The sequence below is a fragment of the Stomoxys calcitrans genome, chromosome 5 (genome assembly GCF_963082655.1).
Source record: "Stomoxys calcitrans chromosome 5, idStoCalc2.1, whole genome shotgun sequence".
NCBI lineage: Eukaryota > Metazoa > Arthropoda > Insecta > Diptera > Muscidae > Stomoxys > Stomoxys calcitrans.
The window spans coordinates 100685452-100700794 of NC_081556.1; the positions used below are offsets into that span (position 1 = coordinate 100685452).

At 41.3% G+C, this 15343-nt stretch overlaps 1 protein-coding gene across 1 annotated transcript; it reads left to right on the forward strand.

The window, feature by feature from the left end:
- The first annotated feature begins 1574 nt into the window (after positions 1–1574).
- On the forward strand, positions 1575–8171 carry LOC106087761 (putative inorganic phosphate cotransporter). The gene is made up of 4 exons (XM_013252914.2): positions 1575–1675; positions 6449–6585; positions 6656–7741; positions 7801–8171. The coding sequence occupies exons 1-4, from the start codon at positions 1654–1656 to the stop codon at positions 7996–7998; spliced, it is 1443 nt and encodes a 480-aa protein (XP_013108368.2). The 5' UTR covers positions 1575–1653; the 3' UTR covers positions 7999–8171.
- Positions 8172–15343: the final 7172 nt, after the last annotated feature.

Sequence of the window (15343 nt, forward strand, 5' to 3'; positions counted from 1 at the left end):
TTGGATCCAAGTATCTAGGTAGCCGCCCCAGGCCCAAAAAATGAATGGTTGAAAGAGAGAAGAATACGAATACGGTGCCAAAAATCTGATCCAAAGTACCTAGGGAGTAGTCCCAAACCCAAAACTTCCGCAAAAGTAGTGCCCAAAATCAAAAGTGGACCAATCAGGACAATATATGACTCCAGTGAAAGCTTGAAAGGGAGTAAAATACAAATATGGTGTGGAAAATTGGATTCAAGTATCTAGGGAGGCGTCCCAGGCCCAAACGTGGTGCCCAAAATCTAAAGTGGACTAATCAGTACAATACATGACTCCAGTGAAAGGTTGAAAGAGAGTAGAATGCAAATACGGTGTCGAAAATTGGATCCAAGGGTCTAAGGAGCCGCCTAGGTTCAAAACCGCACCAAACAGAACCGGCCAAAATCTAAACCGATGGGATCAATATGGGACTTCAATAAACGGTATTTGAGAGTAGAGTACGAGTATGATCATCGAATATTAAAAATTGTGTATTGGTTACCAAGGGGGCCGTCCCAAAACGAAAACCATCCCAAGTGGACATATTAGATGGACATGAACATATGGGACTCATATAAAAGGTATTCAGGAGTAGACTAGGAATATGGTATTAAACATCAAGTTCAAGTGATAGGAGGTTGCCTATCTCTCAAAACACTTATCAAAATGTGAATATTTGTCAATCATTGCTATATAGGGGTTCAATAAAAGGTATTTGGTGGTAGATAAACCAATTGTACTGGGGAGATACATATGGTAGTAAGTAAGAAACTCGTTTTTCGTATGGTGCTAATGAAGGCGCAGGAGAGTGGGCCGGGTACAGTTAGTTGATTATAAATAAAAATATCGCCTGAGATACAGGCGGAATGAACACAGACAAGACACTACTGGCAGGCGTTTCAGTTGCTTTAGGGCCCAATCATCAGCGCCATTGTGTTCACTGAGCCTACCGTCTGCGGGCTCACAGTTTATGACTTGTTTGTCCCTGGTATTTAAGCTTAGAATACAAATAGGATTTCCCATGGAATCTAAGTACCACAACAAACCAACAAATGCTGCCTGCTGTACACCATCTCTTCATTCGCCAATTCTCCTTCATCTAGTGACCTTTAATTTCAATAAAATCTTTACAAAATTTAAATTTCTAAGAAATTTTCTATGGTAATATAATTTGAAAGAAATTTTGTCTGACCATATTACCATTTCTTATCAAGAGCTTTGATTTCGATAGCATTCTTATATCCTTCTACTTCTGTCGAAGACACATCACAATTGCTAATCCAATATATTTGGGTATGGTCTATTCAATTCGTCCAAGCCCTTATTAATGTTATTCAAAATTTACTACGGATTACCATTTTGGCTATCTATAGTATTTAGCCCTATCATCGGTGTTTGTGGTTATCATTCATTATCAATGTTCTTTCTATTGACTTTGATTTATATTTGTTTGTTTCTTTAATGAAGCAAATAAAAATCGGCAGTGATTGTGTTTAACTGGCCATAGTATGGTCAAAGTTTTCATTTTAATGGATAATGAGCCCTAAATATGAGTCGATTAACGAACGTTTACCCAAACGGTAGTGGGTTACGGCAGTGAAGAAGGAAGAACGAGCCAGTGCGAAATTGTGAAAAATGACAGCGGATATAGCAAAGGGTAAAACAAAGTGAATGCCAAGTGTGGTGAAAAAGGATATGTGCAAAGGAAATACCAAAGGATAACAACCATTTTTGAATAAAGGAAAGAAAAAAAAATGCACATAAAACATAAATTAAAATTAAAAATATTTGAGGAAGAAAACAACATTTTTGAATCCTTAAGGACATTAAAAAATCGTACTTATCGACACAATTTTAAACTCTTAAAGTTCCAAATACAATGATTCATAAAACTGCACGTCTTACCCATTTTACTTTAAAGAACAGCCTGAGAATTTTCGCATTAACTGTTTGAGTTTCAGCTTAATAAGCTAAACTCCTTTTTATACGCGATTCAACAATTCAAGGCCAGGCTTTCAGTATTTATAGGCTAACATGTTCATCTATTCACCACGGTGCCACCAAAATAACAAAAATGGAGTAAAGATCGTGAGTGTCGAACTTAATTTACCCAGCACCAAGGATCGGGTTTGGATCTCTGTTAACCAGTTACAATGAAACTCAGCTAATGATCACATCGCTCGAAAGGATATCAAACCTAACTGCACCGAAAAATTTTAGAAGAGGTACTCTATAACAGTTCCGCCACTAAAGATGGTTCCCAGAATATGTTGTCTTGGCATAGGCGAGGCGATGAGGACGGCGCACACCAAGGCACTGCAGACTATCCGAATGTATGCTAGTGGAAGAAATGCCCAAGCATGCATCTATCTAAGGGTATGTCACATGACGATATTGCATTATAAGTTCACGGACGGAATTTATTTTCTCTGGTACAGTGGCCTTTTTTTGGTCAAGGTTCGCGGAATTCGACTGTGTGCGAGCGGTTGCTATGGCTATGAATTCATTAAACCAGTTTTCCACAGCGCTATAGGAAGGCGTTTCATTGCCATACAAAGATTAAAGTGTTAATCAATGCACTCTCGTCTTGATAATCCACGTCGAAAGTTGTGAAAATTGATCGCATGAAAATGTTCACGAGTAAATTCCATTTTTTGTCAAGTCATTGCAAAATGCAAATTTTGCCCATGAACATTCCACTAAAGAACAGGGGCAAACTTCTCACATATCAATGAGTGCAGTCCGATTCAAGTTTAAGCTCAATGATAAGGGGCCTCCTTTTTATAGCCGAGTCCGAACGGCGTGCCGCAGTGCGACACCTTTTTGGAGAGAAATTTTACATGGCATAGTACCTCACAAATGTTGCCAGCATTAGGAGGGGAAAACCACCGCTGAAAAGTTTTTCTGATGGTCTCGCCAGGATTCGAACCCAGGCGTTCAGCGTCATAGGCGGACATGCTAACCTATGCGCTACGGTGGCCTCTAGTCATTGCAAACAACACAAACGATGGTCGTTCGTCAAAATGTTCTGAGTACGATTATGGTAGAAAACATCAAACTTTCCTATGGAAATATCTGATAGGACCTGGCAACACTAAGTGCTGTCGTGAACCAGAAACTTATATAGCAGCCCTCGTATTAGTAAAGAGCACATCAAACGCCTAGAATGGTTCCCTACAGAATGCATGGCCTTATCCATGTCGTTTATTGAAAGTTTCTCCCCTAGTTTAAAGTTGGATTACCATTTTTGTTCGATAGACCGGTGTTAGTGTGCTAATACAGGGCGCAGAGTTATTTTAATGAACCCTTTGAGGACAAAGAATTAACCGCTCTATAAAATTTTGATTTTTTTGCACATACGTTCTTAGAATAGTTCTACTTACTAAGTATAGTGTCGCCAAAATGGTAAATATGTTGCCTCTTCTATGAGAAACAAAATGGGACATACAGTTGCGGTCAAAATAATAGCAGCGCAGAAAAATATAAATCATTTTTGATTTAAATGTTTAACACAGACTTTCTTCCAAACCGACTGCTGCATTTTTCGGCATTTATTGTCCTTGCTGTGACCATAGAAGCGAAAATCCAACGATGTGTATCTAAATCTGAACCGGTTTTCATGAAATTCACCAGTAATGTCGAGAGTCATACGCATGGTTCAAAGATGGCCTATATCTTGATATAGCACACACCGTTTTCACGATATGATTTATTGAGTTCACAAAAGTCGTCTTTCTACCCCATTTGCAATGAACAAACTCGTCGAGTTTGGATAGAGCGATCTCCTGGTTTTAGGTCTTGAGCCCATAAATACTCATTTACTACCTATTTACGCCGTAACAGTGAGTATGAAGCAGATCTGATCATGTAGCCCTATTTTCCGGGCGGATCCATTTCTATGGGGCAGATCCATTTGCGACCCTATAAAGTACACATATTCTTGATCGTCGTAAAAATGTAAGACGATCTAGCCATGTCCGTCCGTCTGTTGAAATCACACTACAGTATTTAAAAATAGAGATATTGAGCTAAAACTTTGCACAGATTCTTTTTTTTGTCCATAGGCAGGCTAAGTTCGAAGATGGGCTACATCGGACTATATCTTGATATATCCCCATATAGACCGATCCACCTATTACAGGTCTTAGGCCCATAAAACCTACATTTATTATCCGATTTTGCTGAAATTCGGGACAGTGAGTTGTGCTAGGCCAGTCGACATCCTTCTTCAATTTGGCTCCAATCGGTCCAGGTTTGGATATAGGTGCCATATAGACCGATCTCTCGATTTAAGGTTTTGGGCCCAAGAAAGGCGCATTTATTGTCCGATTTCGTTGAAATTTGGGACAGTGAGTTGTGTTAGAAGGCCACCGTAGCGCAGAGGTTAGCATGTCCGCCTATGACACTGAACGCCTGGGTTCGAAACCTGGCGAGACCATCGAAAAAAAATTTCAGCGGTGGTTTTCCCCTCCTAATGCTGGCAACATTTGTCAGGTACTATGCTATGTAAAACTTCTCTCCAAAGAGGTGTCGCACTGCGGCACGCCGTTCGGACTCGGCTATAAAAAGGAAGCCCCTTATTATTGAGCTTAAACTTGAATCCTTAGTGGAATGTTCATTGGCAAAATTTGCAAGAAATGTGCAATTTTTGAGTTGTGTTAGGCTCTTTGACGTCTTTGCTGCTATATACCGATGTATAGCTGCCATATATACCGATTTCCCGATTTAAGGTTTTGGGCCCATAAAAGGCGCATTTATTGTCCAACTTCGCCGAAATTTGGCACAGTGAGTTGTGTTTAGGCCCTTCGACATACTTCTTCAATTTGGCCAAGATCGGTTCAGATTTGGATATAGCTGCCATATAGACCGATCTCTTGATTTGAAGACATGGCTCCATAACAATTTTTTTAGTGATTAATTTGGTTTTTATGCATTGGAAAAACCTACCAAAAATAGAGGTCAGCCTACCAACCTACCAAGAGAATAAAAACCTACCAATTTTGGTAGGAACATACAACAAAAAACCTCAACACTGTTGACGAACAGTCTTGCAGCGTAGAAAGGAGATTAACGCCTTCTCCGAGGATGGCAAAATCCGCATCGTTTGGGTGCCTGGCCATAACGGAGTAACTGGGAATGAGAAAGCAGACGAATTGGCGGGGAAGGATAGAGGACTGCCTTCAAGAAAATTGGTTAACCCGAAGCTTTCAGGGTTGACGCAGTCCGAGTTAAGGGCAGGCAACTCTGTGAAACAGCGAAACAGTCGGTAGGACGGCGAAAATCCTATGGGGGGATTCAGATCGTGAGAAGACGAGGCTATTACTGAAGCGAAGTAAGAACGAGGGCACTATAGCTATTGGTGTCATGACGAGACACATAGGATTACGAGCTCACTTATGTAAAATCGGTACGGCAAGTGATAGCATGTGTAGGACATGCAGGGAAGATGATAATACGTTGGAGCATTTCCTTTGTCATTGACCGGCTTTCTTGCTAACAAATACCGGCACTTAGGTGGGGACACTATACCAGACATTGAAACCAAGTTAGGGGAGTGGCATGAAAAACAATTAAGGATTTTGTAATTAGCACGAAATTCCTAACTTAAATAAATAAAATACCTCTTATAACAGCCCCATATTGGAATTCGTGCTTTACTTCCAAAGACCTTTCATTTGAGCCCCATATTGATATGGTCGTAAATTTGTCCCCTTGGCGGAATGTGTTTGGCAGGGGCGGCCCCCCAATCACTTGGCCCCACACTTGGATATCAGATGCTCATTCTACATTCAATTACGTTTTATTAAAGCCCCATATTGCCGTGGTCAGTAAATAAGTCCTGATTGGGGGGTGTTTTGGGGAAGGGGTGGACCCCCAGGAACGTGGTCCCACATTTGGATATTAGATTCGTATTCTACTTGCAAATACCTACCATTTGACTCCCATATTGCCATGGTCAGTACATATGTCCGATTAAGGGGTGTTTTGGGGGTTGGGGTGGTTCCCTGTACACTTGGTTCGACAATTGGATATTAGATACGTTTTATTATCGTAAATACATGTCATTTGAGTCTCATATTGTCGTGATTGGTATAAATGTATGTTTGGTATGTTTTAGGTTGGGGCGGCCCCCTAGGTACCCCATCCGAAATTTGAATACCAAATTTTTATTTTTAGGGTACTATATGAGAGCACACAAAATTTCGCTTAAATCGCAGCACCCATCTCCGAGATCTGGCGTTTCTGAAAATAAGGGTAAGGGGGAGGGTCCGCAAGTTTCATTTCTCATTCAGAAAGTCCATAACGTTTTTTTTTTCTTTTCTTTTGTAATGGAGTGTAACTAGAAATGGTGAGAGGCCTTTGGTATTTCTTACATTTAAACCCAGCGAACACATTTCTCTAATGTTGCCAATTTTTTTTTCCTTTGCAGGGCCTATATTGGGCCAGAGACATTTGCAGATTTTCTTGCTCTTCCTTTCCATTACCGTCAACTACATTGCCAAATTTAATGCCGGCGTAGCAGTGGTGGCCATGACAAATGCGGAAACTACAAATCCCAACTTTCCGGTAAGTTGACTAGACTTCAAAGCATATCCTTTAAAATGAGGCTTTAATTTTTTTCCTAATTTTTTCTCAGGAATACGACTGGGATGAAATGCAAAAGTCCTTCATCTTGTCGAGTTTCTTCTGGGGTTACTTTGTGACGCAATTTCCCGGTGGCTATCTCTGCAGACGCTTTGGAGCGAAAATAACCATGTTCATATCGACCATCGGCTCGGCTCTTGCCGCACTTCTTATACCCTTTACCGTGGATTGGGGTGGTTGGCAAGTCTACTGTGGCATACGTGTGATCCAGGGTCTATTTCAAGGTCTACTCTTTCCTTGCATTCATGCCCATCTGGCCGCCTGGTGTCCTGTGGAGGAACGAAATCGTTTGGGCGCCCTGGCAAATACTGGCATTGAGTGTGGGACAGTGTTGGCCATGTTCTTGGGTGGCATAATAGCAGCCTCCAGCATGGGTTGGCCTGGCATATCCTATGTCTCATGTGCTGTTGGAGTCTTCTGGTGCATTTTGTGGCTAATATTTGCAGCAAATACACCACGTGAATCAAAATTGATTTCAGAGGTAGAGCTTAATTACATTGAGACCTCCAAGAATGCCCTGAAGGAGATGGATGTCAAGGAGACACCGAAAAAAATTCCTGTGCCTTGGAAGGCCATAATGACATCATGGCCTTTCTGGGCTTTACTGGTGGCCAGATCAGCTCAATCCTGGGGTTTCTCCACGCTGCAAGCCGAAATCCCCTCCTACATGAATGGTGTGCTTGGCATGGACATGAAGAGCAATGCAATGTTTTCGGCTCTGCCCTATTTTACCATGTGGTGCATGTCCTATGTATACCTTATTCTATCGGATATTTTGTTGCAACGCAAGGTCCTAACCTTAAATGGGGTTAGGAAAACCTTCAATTCTTTGGCCTTTTGGGTGCCGGCAATTGGCTTGATAGCTGTGGGTTTTGTGGGTGAGGATCAACAAACCTTGGCCATTGTTCTGATGACAGCGAATGTGGGCATCAATGCAGGCTCTACCATAGGCAGTGCTTTAAACACCATCGATTTGTCACCCAATCATGCAGGCATTCTCATGGGTATAGTGAATACCTCGGCGAATTTCATACCAATTTTAACACCCCTTTTGGTGGGCCTGATTGTGAAAAATGAGGTAAAGTTAAGGTTTTTTTATATAAAGTAATAATGATTTAATTTCCATTTTCTAATTAGGAGGATCGTACCGAATGGCAAATTGTCTTTGCAATTTCAGCCATTGTCTTCGGCTTAGGCAATTTGTTCTACATTGTCTTTGGATCAACCCAACTCCAGCCTTGGGATGATGAAAATTTCCTTAAGTCCTCCCAAGAAACACAAAATGAAGACTACCCCACCGAAAAAAAATCCATAGAGAATAAGGAAAAATATTAGGATACTCACCAAACATAGTCTTAGACTAGTTAGCTAATATCAGAATATGTATTGCTGCATCATGTGATATGTTTATGTATGCCTGTTCAAAAAAAGTATTGTTTGAATTAAGAATTTTAGGATAAAAACTATAGCAAATAAACCAAATGAGCCAATATATTATTGGAAGAAATCAAAGGAAAACAAAAAAAGATATAAAACATATTTTTCTTAGAAAGGATAAAAAAATTCTATGAGTTGGAATCAATCTCTTGCCTGAAAAAAGAGAAAAAACTTGGGGAGAAGTTTTCACATAGCTGTTATGCCATCTACATGAGATAGTAGCCATATAGGAAAGGATAGACAAATAAGGAGAGTAAAACCGCCGGTAAAAATGTTTTCTGGATTTCTCGTCAGGATTCGAACTATGCCATGTACATGGCATAGGTACCCCATCCGAAATTTGGATATCAAATTTTTGTTTTTGGGTTGCTATATGAGAGCACACAAAATTTCGCTTAAATCGCACAACCCATCTCCGAGATCTGGCGTTTCTGAAAATTAGGGTAAGGGGGAGGGTCCGCTCCCCCTTCAGATATTAAAAAATTTAGTACCCTATTTTCACCACGGGATCATTGTGCACCATCAGTGAAAACTTTTAGAAAATCGGGCACGCTTGCAGAAGTCCAGACACTGAACCTGATTTTCGATGTTTTTCATGCATAAATTGACCGATACTGCTTCAATTTCGCGTTCGATGTTCGTACGAAGTTTAATCGTTGCTGGCTTGTTCGCATAGACCATAGTCTTGACATAGTCGCACAGACTTGATGTAGTCTAACGGCGTCATATCGCACGACCTAAGCGGCCAATTGACTAGAGCAATTCGTGAGATTACACTTTCTCCAAACTTGGTTTCCAATAAATTGATTGTGACATTAGCTGTGTGGCTTGTGGCGCCGTCCTAGTTGGGGCCAGAAATGTACTGTTATCATTGCACGGTAGCGTTTCCCATTCATAGTAACGTGTCGGTCTTGATCGTCATGGAAGAAGTACGGCCCAATGACGCCGCCGGCCCATAATCCACACCAAACCGTAATTTTTTCGGAATGACATAATGACTCATGAAATATAAAACATATTTTGCTTTTTGACGAAGCCATTCAGCCAGCGGTATACTAAATCAGTCATTCTGTTTTTAACACCTCGAAATATTGGTCTAGGACCCCATAAATTACACATTCTTGACCGTCTCGATATTCTGAGTCGATCTAGCTCTGTCCGTCTGTCGGTCGAAATCACGATAGCGGTGAAACGCGTTGAGTTCTACGCCTCCTGAAATTTTGCACAGATATATGAACCATATCGGTTCAGATTTGGATATAGCTCCCATGTAAACCGATCCCCCGATTTGACTTCTTGAGCTCCTGGAAGCCACAATTTTTGTCCGATTTGACTGAAATTGAGCACATAGTTTCATCTAAGGTTTATCTGGATGACTTCAATCATTGGTCCTCCATTAGATGGGGTTCTTGGGAGTGGGTGATGTGGTCATCGTATGCTTCCTGTTCTTTAGGCTGCAAACCCTCCATTTCTCCCACTAAGATGCTAATCTTATATACCCTCCACCATAGATCGCATTTGTCGAGTTCTATGTGCGGTATCTCTTTTTAGGCAAACAAAGAATATTGAATAAGAACAGCTATGCTATAGGAGCTATATCAAGTTGTAGTCCGATTCGGACCATAAATGAATGCTGAACATTGTAGAAGTCATTGTGTAATATTTCAGTTCATTCGGATAAGAATTGCGCCTTGTAGGTGCTCAAGAAGCAAAATCGGGAGATAAGTTTATATGGGAGCTCTATCAAGCTATTGATCGATTCAGACCATATAAGTCACTTTTGTTGACGGTCATGAGAGAAGCCGTTATACAAAATTTGGGCCAAATCGGACGAGAATTGCGCTCTCTAGGGGCTCAAGAAATCATGATCCCATATCGGTTTATATGGCAGCTATGTTAGGCTATGTCCCGATTTGCGCCATTCTTAGCACAGTTATTGAAAGTCATAGCAAAATTTCAGGCAAATTGGATGAGAATAGCGCCCTCTAGAGGCTCAAGAAGTCAAGACCCAAGATCGGTTTATATGACAGCTATACCAGATTATAAAACGATTTGAACCATACTTAGCATAGTTGTTGGAAGTCATAACAAAACACCTCATGCCAAATGTCAGTCAAATCGGATAGGAATTGCGCCCTCTAGAGGCTGAAGAATCCAAGATCGGTTTATATGGCAGCTATATCACAACATGGGCCGGTATAGCATATTTACAATCCCAACCGACCTACATTAATAAGAAGTATTCGTGAAAAATTTCAAGCGGCTAGCTTTACTCCGGACGGACAGACGGATGGACAGACGTCTGTCGAAATCACGATAGCGGTCGAACGCGTAAAGCTCTACGCCGCTTAAAATTTTGCACAGATACTTAATATTGATGTAGGTCGTTGGGGATTGCAAATGCGCCATATCGGTTCAGATTTGGATATAGCGCCCATATTAACCCATCTCCCGATTTGACTTCCAGAGCCCCTGGAAGCCTAAATTTTCATCCGATTTGGCTGAAACTTGGGCATAGTGCTCTGTTATGACTTCCAACAACTGTGCCAAGTACGGTTCGAATCAATCAAGAACCTGATATAGCTCCAGTATAAACTGATCTCCCAATTTGACTTCTTGAGCCCTTACAAGCCGCAATTTTTACGCGATTCGGCTGAAATTTTGCACGAAACGTTCTGTTATGACTCCCAACAGCTGGGCCAAGTACGGTCCGAATATTTTTAGAACTTGATATAGCTCCCATATAAATCGATCTCCCGATTTGACTGCTTTAGCTCTTATAAGCCGCAATTGTTTTCCGATTTGGCCGAAATTTTGCATGTAGTGTTCTGTTATGACTTCCAACAACTGTGCAATAAAAACCAGGACGGTAAGATCACAATCAGTCTTGGAGTGTAATAAGGAGATTAATATCTTCTCTGAGGATGGCTCGTTCTGCATCATTTGGGTGCTGGACCATAGCGGAGTTAGGAGGAACAAAACAGCAGGCGATTTGGCAGTGAAGGCCAGAGGACTGCCGTCAATAAACTTGGTTAGCCCGAAGCCTTTAGGGTCGACGTATTCCGACTTAAGGGCGTAGGCTATGAATGCGCATTTAACACTGCGAAACGGTCAGTAGGACGACGAAACTGCTATGGGAAAAGACGAGGCTATTGCTGAAAGGAACTAAGAAGGATGTCAGTATAGCTGTGGGCATCATAACGGCACATTAAGGACTACAAGTTAACTCAGGAGCTGCGAGTGATAGCATGACTAGGCCATGTGGGGGAAGAGGATAATAGTTTGGAGCATTTCCTATGTCATTTCCGGGCTTACGCGGCTAACAGACACCGGCCCTTAGGTGCGGACACAATACCAGACATAAACCAACTAAGGGGCGTGTTGGGGAAATTATTAGGGATTTTGGAAGCAACACGGATTTCATGACATAAATGTTCTTTTTCGAGCTTACTTTTTAGCATTTAGAGCCTACAACAAGGCGATTGCCGGTTAAATATACGCACCCTCTTTTCAACCTAACCTAACCTACCCTGAAGACAGACAGACATCAATTCCATGGCAGCCGGTTGTGAGTACCGGATTGACCCGATGGAGTTCTTCATCGGCAAGGGCTGCCGCCTCAGTGTATAACACACTGCTACAACAACAACAACAACAGACAGATATAAAGTAATTTTTCCAATTCTGAATTCTTCTAAAAAAAAATCTTTTTAGGCAAAAAATTTCTGCGATATATTTTCTTCGCCCAAAATGCTCATATTTTGCTTAGACTTTTTGTATTGCATGAAGTCTGCAACTTTTTCTAGAAGGATAACCTTTACTTAAAATTTTTTGTTTTAAGTCGATGATCAGAGTTTTCAGCATGGGCCGATTTAACGAATTCTTAAAGTCAATATTGTCACTGATATGCATTCGTCGGAGACCATTAGGGAAATTGCGTCTGAGCCGAAAATCCTTTGAGTGATAAGAAGTTTCGACTCCTTTAAGTCGCCAGGCCCTGATGATGTATCACCAGTTGTGTCTGATAGACTGGCTTCCTGGCTTAGGGAGATTGCTCTGCTTGTATCAGAATGTCATATATGCCGGTGGGATGGAGGTACACGTAAGTCATGTTCATTCCGAAAGCAGGAGAACCCTACCACACGAAGGCGACAGATTTTCGTCCTATTAGTCTGTCATCCTTTAGGCTGAACACTCTTGAGAGGTTGATAGAAACAAATCTTAGAGCAAAAATACCTGGAGATCGCCTGTCGCGGAAGCAGCATGCATATAGCAAAGGCAAATCCCCTAAAACAGCCCTTCACGACCTAGTCGGCTACATAGAGGGTTCTCCCGTTGTCAAGAAATATACAATGGTAGCATTTCTTGACATTGAAGGTTTTTTCAATAATGTAAAGCCGACGTCAATCATGAAGGAATTGGAGTTTCTAGGCATCAATTCTACCGTAAGATAATTAATGCATTATGGTAGGCTTGGGATCCGTGGATCTAAAAAGATGGGTCAGCTGAGGAACTTCTCAAGGTGTTCTGCCTTCTCTACTTTGGAATATAGCCATTACTAATTTTATTATTGTGTCTGGAAAAAAAGGAGTAAAAGTGGTCGCGTATGTTGATGACGTGACAATTGTGGTTAGGGAAAAGTTTTCCAGCATTCCACAGATAGCCAAACTTGTCACGGAGACTTGTTCAATGTCTTCCCCAGGGAGAGCTCTTTCCTCCTCCTCCTCCTCCCTGTGGAAAACCCTCCATTCCAGCACTCTAAGAGATATACTTCAGGAAGCTCTACTTGCCACAGCGAAGTGGGCTACCGAAAGTGGTCTATTTATAAATCCGTGTAAGACAGAAGTAGTTCTTTTCAGCAGAAGATACAAGTTACCGACAGTGGCACCTGTCTCCTTGGAAGGAGAGAATGTTCCATTTACAGAAAGCGCAAATTAGCTGGGAGTTCTACTGGACAGAAAATTTAACTTCAAATCCAACATTTTGGAAAGGGCAAGAAAGGCTACTATTGCTCTATACATCTGCAAGAAAGCCATTGGCAAAAGTTGGGGATTTAGACCACGTGTCATGCATTGGATATATACTGCATTGGGTATATATGGTGTTGTGGTCTGGTGGACGACGCTTCAAAAATCCACCTACTGCTCAATATTTAACCGGATCCAAAGGGTGACTTGTTTGTGCATCATAGCCGCACTGCACTGAATTTAATGCTACATCTTATGCCTCTGGACATTGTGGCTACCCAAATTGCAGCGACCACTGTCGTGAGGTTAAGGGAGCTTTCTCATTGGTCATGTGGCGGCCACGGACGCTATGTTATACTTGATACAATATCCGATGTTCCAGGCAGTATGGATTACACCCTACCTGAGCCGCTTTTTGATAAAAATTACTGTACCACTATTCCTGATAGAACCGATTGGAACGATATCCCTGGTAACAGAAGTTAAATAGACTTCTATATAAATGGTTCCAAACTAAAAGACCAGGTGGGCCTTGGGGTGTACTCTAAAAATCTAGAACTGGTCATATCGAAGAGGTTACCGGACCACTACAGTGTTTATAAAGCAGAGATCCTTGCAATTAATGAAGTGGTGGAATGGCTAAGATATAATGTCATTACGACGATTGGTATAAATATCTTCTCAGGCAGCCATTAAATTGCTGGAGAACGTATTTCTGAACACAGAATTCGCTCTCGACTGTAGCAGATCTCTTAAAGAGATGGCAGAACACCTGTTCTGGGTCCGGGCCACACACATATCGCAGGGAATTGTAAAGCGGACGATCATGCGAGGCTAGGAACTATCTTACACACTCCAGGGACACTGGAATCTGTGGCTATGCCTCTAGGTACAAGTAAGCTAAGTTTTCAGGACCAGGCCCGAAGTACAACGAATGATAGATGGTCACAAAAAGGGGGCTGTGAGCATTCCAAAACTATGTGGCCTCATCTAGACTTGAAGAGGTCTACTGCGTTGCGGCCATTGGCTAGAACAGACGTCTCGGTCATTGTGTCCGTTATGACAGGTCACTGTCTAATCGGAAAACATCCTGACAGACTAAAGGTTGCCAGTAACGACTTTTACAGAAGCTGTTGGGACATCGAGGAAGAAGAGACTATAGAACACCTTCTGTGTGTGGGTCCCACACTAGCAGTTAGAAGGAGTTCCACTTTAGGTTCTCATTTCTTTGAGAATCTGTCTGATTTAGGGGATGTGAAAATTCGCAAGTTATTGAGCTTTTTAAAGCGATCTGGATGGTTCAACGGTAGGAACAAGAAGGCATCTTCCTACTGCTGTTCCTGTGGTATCACAATGGACGAAAACTTCTAAGTGAGTCTGATGGCAGACTGCCACTTAAACCTAACCCAAAGTCATTATTCAAGTATGTACTATTTTTTGCATCGCAAGCATATTACGGTGCTTTAATAAATCATTGCAATGGGAAAATCCAAATCTGTATCAGGGTTGTACATACATATGTACTTCAAAAGTACAAAAAAATCCCTCAGTAGAGATAAACACAGTTTGTCTGTCTTCGCGGCTATAATTATTCACATGTTTTTATTATATCTGATATGTGTCTTACATTATTATTCATAATTTGTTGAATACCTCATCTAAGTCATGCATGAGGGGATTTACCTTACATATAAGTCTATGACCACTTTTTATTTAAAATAATAAAAATATAAACATTATTCGATTTGTCCAGTTTGCAAAATTGTTTTTGTGCTGCTTGGAAAACATGTTTCAACTACTATCAGTTGCAATAACCGTCAATTAATTTATTATTATTATGACGACTTCCAGATAGCACAGCGGGTACGTATCGTTTTCCACAGAAGCTCAAGAGCTTTGACTATGTTAGCGTTATCTGTTACACCTTTTAGTATGTCACGCTGCTATAGTTTGGTATCTATTGCGTGGATTTATTTGAGAATGCAGACGTAATTGATTGACATTGAATCAATTTATGAGCCGATAAAAAAAATATTTGTCCTTCCCTCTGTTTGCTCATCTATGCAAATTGCAAATTTTTCCCATGAACATTCCACTAAGGAACAGGGGCAAACTTCTCACATACAAATGAGTGCAGTCCGATTTAGGTTTAAGCTCAATAATAAGGGGCCTCCCTTTTATAGCCGAGTCCAAACGGCGTGCCGCAGTGCGACACCTCTTTGGAGAGAAGTTTTACATGGCAGCATTAGGAGGGGAAAACCACCGCTGAAAATTGT